At 42.1% G+C, this 17,505-nt stretch overlaps 1 protein-coding gene across 1 annotated transcript in view; it reads right to left on the bottom strand.

The window, feature by feature from the left end:
• Positions 1–17,505, bottom strand: part of igsf3 (immunoglobulin superfamily, member 3) — a 70,285-nt gene that overhangs the window by 23,232 nt on the left and 29,548 nt on the right. Inside the window, exons 3-4 of the mRNA XM_053329028.1 lie at positions 4,522–4,941; positions 804–1,190 (exon numbers count right to left, since the gene is read on the bottom strand). Coding sequence (XP_053185003.1) covers positions 804–1,190; positions 4,522–4,941 — 807 coding nt within the window. The remainder of the gene's footprint in view (positions 1–803; positions 1,191–4,521; positions 4,942–17,505) is intronic.

The raw sequence follows: 17,505 nt of genomic DNA, 5'->3' as shown, positions 1-17,505 counted from the left end.
CGCACACCATTTCAACCCTGAGACACATAGAGGCACAGAGAGGAGAGGGGATGAGGCAAACGACCTAAGCCGGTGAAGGGGGCGTTTTTCTTGCTGTCATTGAAAGAATAACAATCTCAGTGACAGCAGGGACTGTATGTGAGGTGTTGAAGGTTTGTCTGCAGATTTACATTGATCAGCTGCAAGTCTAACAAAACCCTGCCAGCCTGCCCTGCTTAACCCAGCTGGAAAGGTCTAGCCCAGCAGAACACATTAATTTAGCCCGGGGAACCACTTAGAGGGCCCTAGAGAGCTTGGGGTCTTTCTCTGCTTCTTTTCTTTCTCCACGCTTTCATTTCATGGCTGTTAGCTCAGCCTCCTTGAGTCTGGACTCTTCTGCTCTCCATTATGCTACTATAGTGTTACACCCCCCCAACATACACACACACACACACACACACACCCCACCCCACTACCAAACCCCAGCTAAGTCAAGGAAATGGGAAGGACCATAATGCTGCATTACCAATCCTTAGCAATCCACTCAAACAGAAAATACATCAGGAATAAGAGCAGCATTATCCTTTCCCTACTTACTCACAGCTAACAATAGAGGCTGTGCGGCTATCTGTTATGGGCTATGGTTATGGGCCACATTGGAGAGTGAGAGAGAGAGTGGCTAGAGAGAAGTACAGCATGACATTCTATACTGCCTATATGAAGATAAAACTGCTATTATGAAAAGCTCATCATTCTTGGTGTAATTGACAACTAAGGACAGGGCCATTAAGCCAGTTGCCTCTCGCAAACAGATTATTACTTACTGAGTGGCTGGACTGTGATTTGAACATTGCGGGACCTCTTGCTGCGGTCGATGAAGTCTCCCGTTGGTGTCTTCTCTCGCTCCGTCACACGGCAAATGTATTTTCCAGAATCTTCAGGGCGTAGGTGCTGCAGCTTGAGCAGGTGCACGTTAGTGCTCTCTTTACGCACAGTCATGTGACCAGCAGCCTCGCGGTCGACGTAATCGGGGCCCAGGACAGGCACGGCACTGGGGCCCACCACGGCCACCGGTGAGCTGCTGAAGACCCACGACACCGAGAAGAAGCGCTCGGGGACATTCTGGGCCTCAATGGTGCAGCGAAGCTCCAGCGGCTCACCGGCCGTGAAGGACCGTCGCTCCGTGCTCACCTGGATGCTGAAGTCCCGATCTGAAAGAGAGAAAAAGTGAATGTCAAGGAATGGGTAAAAGTGGGAATGTCAGAGGGAATGACAATGTTAAAGGGATGTTTAGAAGAACAATCAGAAATGTGGTTAGCTGGCTGCAAAAATACAAAGTCAGGCATCACATGGAAAACATAAAAGTCATGATTCCTTTTCTAATGTTGGATGTCTTTTGCGAATACCAGTAAATGCACAAAACCCTTGGATAAAGCACTCTATGTTAAACAAAGCAACTGAAGGGAAAGAGTGTAGGTGTGGAGGAGATCTCTTCAAGAAGATGATATTCATTAAATTCCTAAACAACTTGAACTGATTTCTAGGACAAAACTGATGTTTAAAAATAGGCTACGATTGAAATGCACAACATGCTGCATTTTTTTTTTATATGTCTACAGTGTGGGATGCTGAACCTGCATGCTAAAACAGAGAGAGCGGGAGAGCTGAAGGGTATGTGTGAGGTGGGTTGTAGTTGTAGGTGGTCAGGATTGGAAGAGGGCATTAAAAGGGTGTCAGTTAGTGCTGAAGTTAGTGTGAGTTATTGCCATTCTGTCTAGAGACACAGAGGGAAGAGAAAGGAGAGAAGGTTGAGGTCACACAGCACATCGCTATGATAAAACGCTGATCTTTCAGAGTGCTCTGCTCTCTCTCCCCCCTTGGTATCACCTCTGCAATAAAAAAAAACCACATCTAATTAAAATTCTCTCCAGCAGTCTGAAACAGAGTCAGGCGCTCCTCTCCTCCTCCTCCTGCTCCTAAGACGGAGACAGACAAAGCAAACATAGCTAATGCTAGCTCTTGCGCTTGGCCAAATTATGCACATTGTTAGCGCGTGTGTGGTTGTGCTTGTACTGTATGTATATAGCTGTGGTTGTATTTGCTGTATTAATTTCCAGATGACGAGCACAGTATGTATCAGAGACGGCTGTGCTGCCTCTCAGTGAGGTGGTAGCCTCAAGCTGTAATTACAAAGACTTTAAACAGACTTCCTGACAAACACACTCATGTGGAAAAGTTCAAAGCCTGCCGTTGGTATAGAGCTGCTATGCTTGGGAACATTATGATGGGAGGAAGGGGGTATTGTTTACACATATACACACACACACACACATAGGAAATAATGATACACAAACACATACTGTACTGTCTATTCAGAGATGTGAAATGTAATGCTTACCACCTTTTAGCACAGCATATAAATCATAGTAGCATGGCTAGGAACTCATCAATCACTAAACAATAAACATTAACTTGATTGATGATCATTTTGGTAAGTTATCACTCAGGTTACTAATTTAATAAAAAATGTTAAACATTGTTCATTTCCAGTTCTTTAAATATGAGGACTTTTTTTTCATTTTTTTTATAAATAAATCGAATGGCTGCATCTCTACTTAGGTGTTTTTCACTATTTGTTTTCTAATTTAATAAAGTAAATGAATAACTGGTTTAGATCACAGCCAAATGAATCATTAATGGAAATAATTATTACTTGCAGCCGTAGTGCACACATACATGCAAATAATGCCACAGGGATGAAGAGAACAGCACACAGATGAAAAAACAAATTGCTGACAGGTGGCTGCACCTATAACAAGGGAGCAGGACATTAAGCTCTTTAAGACATTGGAAAACTAATACTTGTAAAACCTGGCATTTGTTAGTGTTCAGAGCTAATAAGAAAAAAACTTATAGCACTGAGCACAAATACCAGATTGAGTGGATGAGTGGGGGGGGGGGGGGGGGCGCATGAGGGAGAATATTTAAGGATGCAAGAAAAAAATGCAGTGATGAGACATGACTGCAGAAAATGAGAGGTGATGGGAGTGCAAGGAACAAGAGAGGAGGTGAGAGAAAAGAGACTGAGAGCGATGGTAAAAACTGGAAGAAAAAGGTACATTAGGATTCAGTCCATGGCTGCTCTCTCTGATGCCGGCTGTGGGTGATTAGCTTGTGATGGGGCCTGTCTTGAGATCTACTCCATCTTTTATAATCGGAGTCTAATGGAGGAGCTAGTCCCTCTCCTTTCTAAATTTCTCTCTCCCTGCCTCTGTAAAATATGCGCATGGACAAGTGCAACAAAAAATACTCAAGTTCAGCCCAAAGGTAGGCAAGCTGTGCCCTCACCATGTGATAAAAGTACACAAAAAGAAATTAATTCATGCACATTCATCAAGTTTGAGTACTCAAACCCACAGCCACACACGCCAGCGCAACTCGGCTTTATTCTCTTTGTCACGCAACAACACTTCCATCCATTATAGATCAGAGAGGAGACAGAGAGTTACGAAGGGTGCTGAAAGGGGAGCGCTTTGTGCCTTTTGTATCCTCCCTGAAGAAGCAGGAACTCATCTGACAAACCTGCTTTACATCTGCGTTTTCACTCTTCTTCTCATCCACCCAGCACTATCTGGGGCACCATCAAGTTGTGTGGGTCTGATGCTTAATGGAGAAAGGCAAAACGATTCCACTTTGAAGTGATTTACTGGTATGAGACACTCACCACTGCGTGCTGCTTTGGTAATGTCAAAGCAGTTTATCGCCCATCTCCATGGCCCTTCCTTGGGAGCATACAAAGGAATACTTTTTGTGTGTAGGATACAGCACAGTGCATCCACTCAGCAGCCTGGCAGTAGGCCGATTTGGCCTTGAATCATAAAGCTGTCTTTGTTTCTGGTCCATCAGAGGTTGACAATTCATTAGATCATTGTCATATGAGGCACATTCCACCAACAACCAGCCAAACCAATCTTTATTACTTCCTTCCTTGCACCCCTTCTTACTTGACCCTTTGCATCCCTACTACAGCCCCCCCACCCCCCTCCCCATTAGACATTCTCCTCCCTCATAGTTGAAAACTGCAGTAAACCAATGCACTCAAGCAAACTAGAATGGTGTAATTACTGGCAAGGAATTCCACATCAGCAGTGGGTGAAAAACACAGTTTTTGGCTTTTGATCTCTGGGCCACCCATTGCCTGGAGATATGGTACATGTGGAAGTCATAGGTCTCCTGTGGCATACTCTCACGCTGTTTGGAGCTAGTTAAATTATTCCTGGATGTGCTTGTAATATTGCCCATCAAACAGACACAAATACAAAAGTGGGGAGTCTGTGGAGGTTGAGTTAAGCCCTTTTTAGTGAGCTAATGAGCTTAGTGTGAGATACTCATCAGCAATCAGGGGAGGCCTGCCCACATGCGTGTGTGCCTGCCTGTCAAAAGGACAAGGGGGGACCTAAGAGTGCAGAGTAAACCAGTGTTCTTTACGCTCTCTCCTCCCACCCCCTTCTTTCTTAAAAATCTCTCTTCCCCTTCACTCACCAGTGGGTTGAACGCGGAGCTGAGTCTTGTCACTTTGCTTGCGGGTCATGGCAAACCAGCTGTCATCTGGGTCCTGAATCCACTCAGCAGCCTGGCAGTAGAGCAGGCCCTGGTCCACAGGCTGCAGCTTATGAATGGTCAGCCTGTAGGACGTGGCACTGGTTTTGTCAAGTCTGAGGTCCCCTGCGATCATCCTTTGCCTGTACAATCCCCCGGAGCGCAGAACAAAATCCCTTGACAGGGTGACCAGCTCCTGAGGTGGAGCAGCTCCGTCTTCCGGGGACCGCAGGTACCAACCCACTGACAAGTGAGTGTGTTGCATTGTGGTGCGAGACACTTCACAGGTAAGTTGTAGTGTGTCGCCCTCCACCTTGGACAGAGTCTGGACTTGAGCTGCTACTGTCAATGAGTCAGCAATAACTGCAAAAACAAGAAAACAGGGATAAAGTTAGAATATGTAATGTAGAGGCTGCTGGAGGGCTGGTCACAATGACTCATCTTGTAAGAGTGTAATCTGGTCCCTTCATAAAATCATATGAATCCTTTACTCTATAAATATATATCTCAAATACCATGTAATATTGTTGCAGCTAAATATGGAGGACTATAATAAAGCAGACTATTTTGGTTTATGCCTACTATTACGTAAGTGAAAATAAACAGGCATTCTGCTATAAGTGGTTCAAGATCTGATTTACACTCCAGTGTGAGGAAAAGGTGTTAATGCAACCATTTTTTGTTTCCTGCTTTATACATGACTTTCACATGCCACAGCGCGTTGATGGCTTTTTCTCTATCTCACATAGCCAGATGCCTCCAGAGAGCCCTCCGACACTTATATGACATATGACATACAGTTCTAGCAAACAAAACCAGCTCCACTCAACCTTACAGATGCACTCCCTCTCACTAAACTTTTCAAACATTTTTTGATCACACATACTAAATATACAAAACAGCTAGATGAAACTGCGGTAAAAATGTCACTCAACCCTTCTATCTAACATACAACTGAGAACAGAGGACAGACTTCAAGCCAGATGGATGAGAACAGAGGAGATGAGAGAGGGGGACAGTCAAGTGCAAAGAAGCAACAGAGACGTCAAGATGTGATAAATTTCAGAAAGCAGGCTGGAAGAGCTCCACGCATCTACGGAAATAAACACGCATAGCGTTAAAAAAAAAAAAAAAAAAAGAGCTAAAAGGAGTATTTTTGGATCAGTACCAGCGTGACAGTGTGTGTTTGTGCATGTGTGCAAAAGAGACAGCGAGAGACTGAAAGTGATATAGAGCACTGGACCTAAGATACTGGAGCATCATGCATGCAACCAAAGGCATAGAGGTCATAAAATCATAATAAGAACAACAAGAATTTTTAGTATAACTCCATGTGTGAGCTCTCTTTGTGGATGTGTGTTTGCAAAAGGTTGCTATCCTGAAGTGATCTCACTGGTTGAGGCTACAGGCATTCAATGTGGGATGGTGTATACAGACACACATGTAATAATACACAATGCCTCAAAAAGATGTTGGTGTTCGGGGCTCATAACGGACATCAGTCAACCATTTAAGATAGCAAGAGATAAAGTGTATTGAACAAATAATGCAGAGAGAAGCTTTCTTGCATTGCTATTTAGTGACTGTGAGCTCTTCTTAGAAGGCAGAAAATGGAAGTGCTTTGTGTGGGTTTACAGTGGTGGACTGCTTTGACAACACGTTTGGCTATTCAGGCTCTTAAGGGATTGTCATTGTGAAGACTACAAATCAGCATGTTTGAGGTCTGTGCCTCTCCTCACGTCACCTGCTAAGACTAATCACAGAGAGGGAGAATTTCTCCTTTAGTTCTGTGATCATTTGATATATGCAAATACACACTAGACATACATGCAAACGCAGTAAGTATGTATCTGTGTGTGTGTGTGTGTGTGTGTGTGTGGATCCATATTAATCTTCAATGTGTCTGTGTGTGAGAACATGAGAAAAACAGAGTGGGCTGCGAGAACAGAGACACAGATACCAATAATGAAACAAACGGGGAGGGGTAGGGGAAAAGAGAGGGGGGGAACAAAGGCAGAGAGATTCGAGAAAAAAGATAGCGGAGGCAGAGAGAAGAGGCTTGACATCTGGTTACTGAAGTTTAACAAGATACTCAAAGAAAGAAACGGCTATAAAACAGAAGCGGCAGGAAAGGAAAATGAGTAATCAGGTGGGTCAGAGTTTGTAACACTCTAATGAGATACTGCATTCTGCTCCTGTATACTTTAAGTCCAGGCAAGAATAAACAGTTTCCTGTGATAGTTAGAGGCAATCATGAAAATACTGACAACACCTGACTGAATATGACTTCTGAGCCACTTCTCAAAAACCTTGAGTACTAAAGAAACTGTTTTGCAGCAAAGGGGTAAAATGGTTAATCACAGGCAGCAGTAAAAGTATTGTGCTGATAGATTTGTTTGTTGCTTGTATGATAAAATAGTTAACACGGGAATCTTAAGTAGACCTGTTCCAGTGTTAATATTGAGATGCTTTATTCATAATAGTTTCAGGGTAAGCAACCTACCTCTCCTAACGGTTCAAATTATTTAGTAATATCTTTTCTTATTGCTCTGCTCGACAGATTTGTGTTGTCTACATTCTAAGTAAGTGGAGTTTTACAGATATATTACAGAGATTTTTGGAGACCAAGGTAATTGCTTTTCGACATGAGTCTGATCATTATTTTTTATATGTGATTGTGCATATATTTGCCATGTTGTGATAGATATCAGAGTGTTGTGATAGATTAAAACCAAGTACTTTGTTAAAAATGTCAGTTGGCCTTAGTATAATCTCTCTCTTGTACCATTAGGCATTCTGGCCAAAAAAAAAAAGATAATAAAAAAATCATTTTCATTATGCAGGCATCATAAAAGTCTGATTCAACTCTTCAAGGACCTGGTGTTGCCAAGTCCTCTCACTCTGACTCTCCAGTCAACACTGAATAAGCGGCAGCCTCACATAGACATACTGTTACCACAACAACACACCTACGCTACAACCTGCCATCGCCATAGCAACCCTCCCACATGAAGCTGAGGGCCTCTGAGAACAGCCGGGAGTTACTATAACAACTGCTGCTACCAGTTAGCCTCCTGCTAGCAGATTGCGCTCCGTCACAGAGCTTTATTGATACAACGTGCAAAGTAGTACGATACTAACAATCTCACTGTACAGGCAGACCGTGGAAACATTTTCATTGTTCACAATCTAATATGGTCATAATCCATACCGCTACTTCCGGTCCCTTGGCTGTCTTTTTTTCCATTTATTTATTTTTTTAAAGATTTATTTTTGGGCCTTTGCCTTCCCCTCCACAGTAGGTGGCAGAGAGGCCAGCAGGAAAGAGGGAGTGAGACATGGGGGAATGCAGCACCCTGCAACCTGGAGCACAGGTCCCCAGCCGGAATCGAACCAGGGACACTGCCACCATAAAGCACGCGCAGCAACCACCCGGCAACCAAAACGCTACTCGGCTGTCTTCTTATTGACATATTTAACACTCTGATTTCATCTCAAATCCTCTGGGCCAATCAGATCCCTACACACAGATATGTCTGGGAGACAGGACCAATCAGATCACACCAGCCAATCTCAGCGTTTCAAAGGGTCGGAATGAGGTTATAAACACACCGAGATGCTCCAATAGCCTCACTGACCTCAATCTGGGAAGGATTAAGAACAGAATGAGATGGCATTCTCGGCACAAACACTCACACACTCAATTTTTGTCACTTGGAAGGACATTGTATTGACTTATCCTATCTTAATCATACCTGCCATATGCTATTTTTAAAACCTTAACCTAATTCTAGAAAAAGAAAAACATCATCACCATTTCAAAATATGTTGGGACCACTTTTCTGACCCCAGATAGAAAGTCCCCACATTGTGATAGACACAAGAGCAAACACACACACACACACACACACACACACACACACACATACAAATGCAAGACTTGTCCAAAGAAAATGTAGCTACTTTGCCAAGCAAAAAAGGTGTGAAGCTGTACATCTTCCTAGCTCATGTAGGTGTTACCATAATATTACCTAAGTGTAAACGCAGACATTAAAATTTGTTGTCCGATCAGTACATTTTAACATATTTAAAACAGTTGGTCATTTTACCACTGCAAAAAACTGTGTGTGTTCATGGCAAATCTACATCAAGCCTATTCATATCTTTGGGAAATAAGGATTTAAGGTAGTATTTTGCATTTGTAACATAGACTTATACACATGATTTTCAAAGTATTCATGATTAAGACTTCTTTTCTTCACCACAAGATTCACCAGAAGATCTTGTAAGTTCACATGTGAAAATGAAGAAAAACATTATCTGCGTAATTCAGCTTTTTTGACTGACATAGAAGCTGTCAATCCCTTATAAATCTTTAAAACTACTCTCATCCTGCTCTACCTCATCTGCAAGTGTTGCTTTCATCCCCTCCCCATTCCCGATCTCCCCCTACTCTCTTAGCTCTCTGAAGTGAGCGACGTTTGTCATCCCTCTAGCTGGCCTTTTAAGTCCAGTCACACAGGGATAGAAGAGTGGGGGACACGAGGACACAGAATCGGAGGAAGACAGATTTTTGCGACGACGACACAAGAAAAGAAAAAATAAATGATAATTTATACGGTCTGATCTGTACATTTTGCATACACCCAAAGTCTTAACACCTCCCTGCAGCGTGCGCACTGTCTATTTAAGTTGCATAGGCAGAAAAGGATCCTTACAGAAAACAAGAAACAACAGGAAAGAAATAACAGTTTGTTCCAACACTGTTTTTCACATGTGGGAATGTTTTTTTTTTTTTTTGATGGAATGAAAAGTGAAGAACCAAGCACCTGACACTTTCTGCTATCTCCTGTGGTCTTGACATGGGAAAAGATGATTATAGGGGGAACTGCAGCAGGTGGGGGACAGGGATCACTGCCCTCTGGATTTTATCACTGCTACAAATGTTCTGGCTCCCAACAAGTATAAACCTTAAGTATCTTTCCTTTCACCAACATAAAACAACACCCACACTGATGTAATGTCATTGTGTGGATCTCTGCATTTGTTTGTGTATTTAAGTGTTTATGTGCCCCTCTAAAATGCGTAAGTGGAAAAAGCAGTACAGTACATTTCCTTGTTTCTGCTGAAAGTCAATTGGTAGTTTGGCCTCAGTTTGGCATTGTACAAACGCTGCCACTGGCTGATGGCCAATCAAAATGAAGGAGTTCATACCAGGTGTCTAGCAATTAAGGACCTGCTTCTTTTCTTGTTGTATCCCAAGCTAAATATTAAAGTGTGAAGCTAGTGTAAAGTGTGTTTGTGATTGTGTTTATCTGTCGTCAAACACTTTTTTCTCTTTGGCACTTAATATATTTTATGTATGCCTACTGTTAAATACTGCAACAAACAGCACAGTGAAGTATTCAATAGTAACTCTTAAGAGAGCTGCTACACTGACACAGCTAGCTCCACTAACATAGTCAAAATCATGCAGACACGCAAAATACATGGTCACCCAGACATTATTTTTAGATGTGATTCTTGACAATCTTATTCCAAAACCATGGGCATTACTTTTCTGCCATAACAGCTTGTGTTCTTAGGAGGCTTTCCACACGATTTTGGAACCTGTCTGCAGACATTTCTCTCTGTTCAGCTATAGGAATATCAGTGAGGTTGGGTGCTGTATGTTCAAATTGATTCCAAAGATGTTTGATGTGGTTGAAGACAGGATTTTTTGCAGTCCTGTTTCGTTCCTCCACACAGAACCTGGAAATCTTTTCCTTTGGTTCTTACTGAGAGCGAGTATGAACTGGGTATCCACATACTTTTGGCACTACAGTGAATGACATTCAAACTACTGGCACTGCAGATGTTCAGCCATAGCTGAAGTGGGTACTGCTATTCAGTGTGTAATGGCCTTAAGTGTCTGTTTGTGCATGTGTGTGTTGCTGCAAAGCAATTGGCCATTTGGCAAAGCCAGTAGGCTAATTATTGTTAATTACTCTGTGAAACTGAGAATACTGCTGAGAGGAAACAGAGTGAGTGGGCGATCCTTAGCTCCACTTCATGTGAGTCCAGCCTCATCAAAAGTAGACATCCCTTACTGACCTAGGATGCTGGCAACACATGCAGTCACATTGGGTCAGGAAGAAAAAGCAAGAGAGATAAACGCACTAATGGTGTCTACACCTGTCTTTCTCATCCTTATTATCCATTATCCTGCTCATTCACATCCTCCACTTCTTTGTTCTTCTCTGTGAGAGGCTGTAGATGAGTCAGAATGAGGGATGAAGTGGTTCAACTGGGAAATTAGGTAGAGAGTAGAGAGGAGGGTTAAGTAGGAGGAAGAGAAAAGAAGAACAAGATGAAGATGTAGGAAATGGAAAAGTAAAGATGAAGAACAAAAAGGCCGTGCAATTTTGCCACACACACACACACACACACACACACACACACACACAAATAGTGAGTGAGCATTTTCTTAGGAGACCGGGGAATCAAGCAGGTCGTAAAACAAAAAAACACTGTGAATAACCAGTAAAGCAAACTCAGACAAACTGAGGTCTACAACACCATCCGCAAGAGTAAGTATAGATAATAAGGACAGGAGACAGAGTAAAGTGAGGGGAAAAAAGGGTGTATGGATCACGCCTTGGAGCCAGAAAGGAGACATGCGGGAGCCCTCTTTAGCAGAGAAGAAAGGGGTGTGTGGGGGGAAAAAAAAGCAGGAGTTGAAGGCTGGCGATGTGGGATCTGAGCCCACAGCAGGGGGTACATCCATAATACAACACACGCACACGATCAGATGAGCCCTGAACCTAATTGAGTCTGAGATACAGAACAACAGTCCTTCATCTGCTTGTTTCTGTGTTTTAACATATTTATGTGTTATGTAATACAAGCATAAAAGACATTGTGCAGATGGACCCAGGGAAATGGTTATGTATTTTTTAAGTTCTGATGTCAAAATGTTGTGTTTGTTCATGATGATGTTCTCCTGTGAATTTGTGATGCTGTGTCGCTATAGTCGGGCTTGATGGGTTTTTATTTTATTTATATGTATTTTTTTTTTAAATCCACAATGAACAGTACCCTGGGATTTTACGCTCGACAGCATAGCGTTCCCAGCTGAAAGAAGTGCTGGCCGCTGTAAACTAGGTCCTCTTGCAATAGCCACAGCTCATCTTCAATCAAAGGAAAAAACTTCCACACTCATAATTTACAACAGTTTGGTCTATATCTGGTAAAATGGAGCTATATATTTGATATGCCACTGTATATTTATTAATTTACAACACAGATAAATAAATTAATGTTAAATAAATATTGCAAATTAATGAATATAGCAGTAGTGAGCAAGCCAAGGTGCAGTGTGAGGAAACTTTCCTCCCAGCATGTTCAAACGTGTAGGGATTTAAATTTTTTTTTTTTTGATAACCACAGCTCAAACATTGGGGAAAATGCAGAACAGCTAAAGAATAGTTGGAAGTTGCAAAATCGGAGTGAGTGATTCAGTCAATGGCAGATGGACACCACTGCTATGAAGAAGAGGCCAGTCAGAAGAGTGAATTCAAGCAATTTAAAATGCCTCGTTGTTGAAATTGTAAAAACTCAAAAGTGACTAAGACATTAACACCGAACCGACTCATGCTGCAGATGGTGAAATCTGGGTTTTTTTTTTCCAACATCATTATCTTTAGCTTTATTCAGCACATTCATTAGTCTGCATGTGGACTGTGTGGACCTGATTGCAATTATTTGTGACTGGCTAACAACTAGCAACGCTGTCAATTATTTGACACTGACACAGGCCTTGGTCAGAGGCAGGAATGATTTTCACATCGCTGAATACATTTTGGCATAATGACTAAATGTTACATTAACACAACGTATTCATCCGTGGATCCAAGACCTTTTTAAACTACCACATAATTATAGCATCTGCAAAATGTGAGACTAGGCCTTGATTACATACATTTTTAGCTCATCAACAGTCACAGAATTTGTTTAATCAGTAAGTTGTCTTAAAATTCAGTATTTTTTTGTGAAACAATTATCTTCCCTGTGCAGAAGAATGGCGTCACACAGACTCAACCCTGTGTTTATTAGAAGGCTGAAGTTTGGATTTCTGCTATCGCCTATCAACATCTAAACCCCCAGTCACATTTCCTGACTGTGTTCATCGTCAACTGTCAAATAAAGAAAAAAGACCAAAAGAACAAAGCAGATCTGTAAATGTTAAAGTCATGCCAGAGATGTCTAATAACTAATAGCTCAGTGCCTAAAGGGACCATTGGAGAAACCATCACTATGCAAACAGTACATTTGCTTTAATGGGTGAGCAAATATATTTAGACCAAAACTAAGCTAGAGTTGTGCAAACCAAATATACATTAAAAACGCTGTAACAATGTTTTATTATCAGGAAACCCCAATTGTCTAGCCCTCATAATGTAAACGGCCTGATTTCGAGATTTTATAAAACAAACTGGTACAAATGAAAACAAATGACTCTGTAACTTGCTTAGTAAATGAGGCTCTATGAGCTGAATGTCTTATACTATCCCTTCTGATCAAAGAGATTTCCACACAGTCCTATCATAACACACCACATCCAATCTTCTAAAAATGTGAAGAGAGATGAAATAGAAATGAGGAGGAGGGGGGGAGGGGGGGGGGTGGTAGATGAAAGGGACGAGAGGATAGGATATCTTACAAATGCTGTTATGAGATTTTCAGTGAGGGGCTGTGAGGTCCCCCGCTAATGGAACATCACTCTCAGTGGGGGTGTGTAAGTGCAAGTGTGTCCTGTGCTATAACAGAGAGGTCACAATGACTGAAAGGAAAAAGGCTTCTTCATTTAATAAAAGGGTCTCTGAAGCATTCCTTTCTGTCTCCTTAAACCGTCATTCTTATTCAGGCTCTGTCCCATTTCTTTCTTCACTGAAAGTTTTTTTCATCTAATGCAACCCATTTCTGATTTGTTAGACAAGCTGCTTGTCACCACCCAATTATCACCCTTTTTTCCTTCCTCCAACTTGTCCTTAGAATCTTAGAACACAGCCTGACACGCTTTTTTTCAGATCTGAGCCGTCTCTAACCAGTTTATAATACTCTACATGTACTTCATATTGCAAATTTTGTTGTTTTATCCTAGGAGGTCATAAAACTAAAGTAAAAAGGGCAACATCTGTGGCACGTGTGTGTTAGTTTGTGCAAGAGGGAAACACAGCAAGACCCCTATGGCTATTACAGCTTATTATACCAAAAAGGTAGAGGGAGAGACACATCAAAATTAGACAACCGCTCTCTCTCTCTGTCTCTCTCTCTCTGTCTCTCTGTCTCTCACCCAAACACCCAAACACACACTGATAGTCAAGCCTGGGGGGACAGCTGCTCTCTGACACACACACACACAGAGTAGTATAAATGACGGAGGTACTCCCCTCTGCTTGCCCAAACATCTTCTCCAGTGCTGTGACTCAGCTGTACTGGGTCACTGAATCACACATAGCACTAAAGGGCTGTGCTTGTTTTTAACTTTTTTTTTTTTAAAGAGCATACAGTAGGTTAATTATATGAAAACTTACTGGCACAGAATGCTTTTTCTAGCATGTTCTGAGATGAAAAATGCATGAATGGCTTAGATGGCTACAGAATCTAACACTGCATTTTCACTTAACAGAATTTTTGCAAGTGTTTAATGCATAAGTACCTTTTATTCAAATTTTATTTAAAAAGAAAAGTCTTTATTTTAAAAGTGAATTATTTTCCTACTAATTTACTGGGGATTTTCAAAATGATAAAAGCTGAACTTCCACTGAGGGTGGCAGAGGAAATCAGGACGGACAAAAAAAGAATGACCTGATCTCCGAGTCGGTTTTATTTTTTTAAGTCCATGCAATGACCACCTGGTTCAACAAGTAAAAATAAAACAACAAAATATGTTGATTTACGCACTCCAGAGTAGGACTACCTGATATGAAGAAACATGGTTCAATATTGCATTGAATAAAGAAATGAAATACGTCATTGCAAACATGCTTTTATTGACCTAATTGCACATGAATACTTGCAATGACAATGAAAATTGACATCCACCCGACCATGTGGACTTTGTCTCCATGTTGCCAGATTTCCTTCTTTGCTCCCATATTTCAATTGGTCAATCACAGTGAAAGGCAAAGTAATGTTTGAAATAAGTAAACAATATGATCTTTCAGGGAACAAGAAGAGAAAAAAATGCAGAAGAGACTGTGAATTCATGAATCATCATTTACAAAGAGGACAGTAAGATACTAAGAATGTTAACAGGCTAACATTTAGCATGTGTATGAGCCAATATCCTAAAGTTTGGCATTTTAGGCTCATTCTTAAAGCTGTGTTATATGGTGATGAACCCAGAGAGAAACTCTAAGATTCCTCTTTTCAGCTCATGCATGTTATCAACCCCATTTCCAGATGTAGCAGGCAGTTGTTTTCAGCTTTCTCTAAAAACCCAGTGTACACCTACTGCCCAGCACCAAACAACACACAAAGTAGGCTAGTGGAGTATTTAGAAACGAAAAAACTGACAACATTTCCTCAACAGTTGGTGGAGACCAAAACTGAGCAAAAATGAGGCTGAATATTGTACTCACATTTGCCACCTGTTCCTGTTTATAGCCCCCTGTACTGCCCCCATGTGGCCAAAACAAACCCTACAACTTAGAGTATACATTCAGTATCACTCTTCTTTAGTATCCATTTTGCTTACCTGTTTTCCATGATCAATATATTGTGATAGAAAATATAATAGTAAAAAAGAACACATAGACATACATGTAAAGCGAAAGGTGCTTTAGTGACCTTGCAAGTTTATTTGATTGAATTAATGTGCATATGTCCAGGTTTTCTAACTCGACAGCACAAGCAGAGAGGGAGAGGTGTAACAAAAGGAGAAAGTGGGAGAGGAAAGAAAAGAAAGATGGGCAGTCAGTGAAGGAGTGGGCTTTGTTATTGTAGCAGGAGAATGGTGACGTGGATTTAAAAGGCTGAATGTTGCGATAAGAGAGGGGATCTGTGGTGAGGAGAAGCTTTCAAATATGAGACGCTGTTTACACAAAAGCAGAGACGGAGGATTCCACACTAACTAAGACGCACGCAAACACACATGGGCAAACACACGCACACACACATACACACAGTATGGCACTACCTCTCACTGAGGCCCGGCCAGGAAATGAGCCTGAGTGAGTGTGTAGGGAAGATGGAGAGTAAGCGGGAGATTAAAAGCCAAGGCGTGAGAGGAGGGGTAGTCTGAAGAGAGGTGGGAGTATGAAAGACAAATCTTCCTAAGAGCGTTTGAGAAGAGCTGTGTGCAAAGCTATCGTTGACTGAAATCCTTTAGAGCATCAAAGATTTACTCAACATGCCTAAACACATGAAATATTCCTACCACAACCACCACCCCACATTCAGTATACCCTCCTTCTCTTTCGTTCCCTGCGTTTTTTTTCTCCTCATCTCCACCAGCTTTAGACCCACTTTCTCCATCGTTTCATCTGTCATACACTTTGTTCACCATTTTCTGACTCGATCTGCTCACGTACTCAAATAAAATTAATCACAGCAAACACTCGGTGCTCAAGAGGACAGAAATACACACAGCCAGCCCTGCGTGTGTCTGTTTGTCTTCTCCATCTCTGCGGTCCTGGAGGTTGTTCACCCATGTGCAAGGTTTTGCTCCGTCTGCCCACATCAGCAAAAACACACCCCAGAGTCATTACCACTTCTTCACCCACATACATAAATACACACACACACACACACACACACACACATGCCGCCATGCAATAACCTGTCTACCTAGAGGCATACAGGCACACAAATACACCTGGTGCTTTCATGCTTTCACACACACACACACACACACACACACACACACACACACACACACACACACACACACTTATAAACAGCATTTATCAAGTATATTATGATTCTAGTATAACTGGAGGTGCAAGTATTAAAACTAATAAGCTTCATCCCTGTGCTGTACTTACTGTCTCTCCACCTCTTTTTTTCTCTATATACCCCTTACAGGAGCTCCAACCATCTCCCTTCATCCTTCCCTCCAACCGTCGCTCCAGCCCCAGATGGTAAAGCACTGTGACCAATTAAAGACTTCCCTGAGGATAGAACCAGTTATAGCCTCAGCCATCTGACCATGTCTGTGTGCAAGTGTGTGTGTGTGTGTGTGTGTGGTTAAACCTTACAAAACATATCACTGTGTTTCAATCAGTGTACAATGCCTTGCCTTTTGGCCAGTACCATAAGCCTGTGAGTCCATTGGCACATAAGTCCAGGAAAACAGTCATATCTAAAGAAGCTTTTTTGTATTATGCATGAATACACAATGATAAGATCTAGAGTATCACTTAATCAGAGGTTGAGTGGTGCAGAGTGTGGAGGGGGCTAAAGGTGTAACAGAAATGGCATGGAGTATTATAGTTTGTATTTATTGTGTCATTGAGGGAGGAAAAAAAACAACAGAGTGAAGCTAAGGGAGGTAGCCAGTGCTCAGTCACCAGGCACCCATCCAGCAGGGCAGCAGATGAGGGAGCAACTGTCTGTCTGAGCTGCCAGCACTGAGGGGAATTAGGCATATGCCAACCCCCGCCCCCCCCGCCCCCTCCGCCCACACACACACACACCCACACACCCACACACATCCCGAGGTGGCCGCACTGGCACGGGGGCACAGGTGACAGCATATGTCTGCTGTCTATTCCTTGCTCGGTCAACTGAGAGGGTGGGACCAGTCATTCCTCTGTCTGTCTGTGTGTGCACGTGTATGTGCAGTGTGTCTTTACATAAGGTCAAAAGTCCTTGCAAAAGCTTTTAGATATGTCTAAGTCTGTGTGCGTTATTAGATTCTGTGCTGCAGATTGTGGCGTGTCC

The sequence above is a fragment of the Scomber japonicus genome, chromosome 11 (assembly GCF_027409825.1).
Source record: "Scomber japonicus isolate fScoJap1 chromosome 11, fScoJap1.pri, whole genome shotgun sequence".
NCBI classification, from domain to species: domain Eukaryota; kingdom Metazoa; phylum Chordata; class Actinopteri; order Scombriformes; family Scombridae; genus Scomber; species Scomber japonicus.
This window is presented reverse-complemented; position numbering and strand designations above follow the sequence as displayed.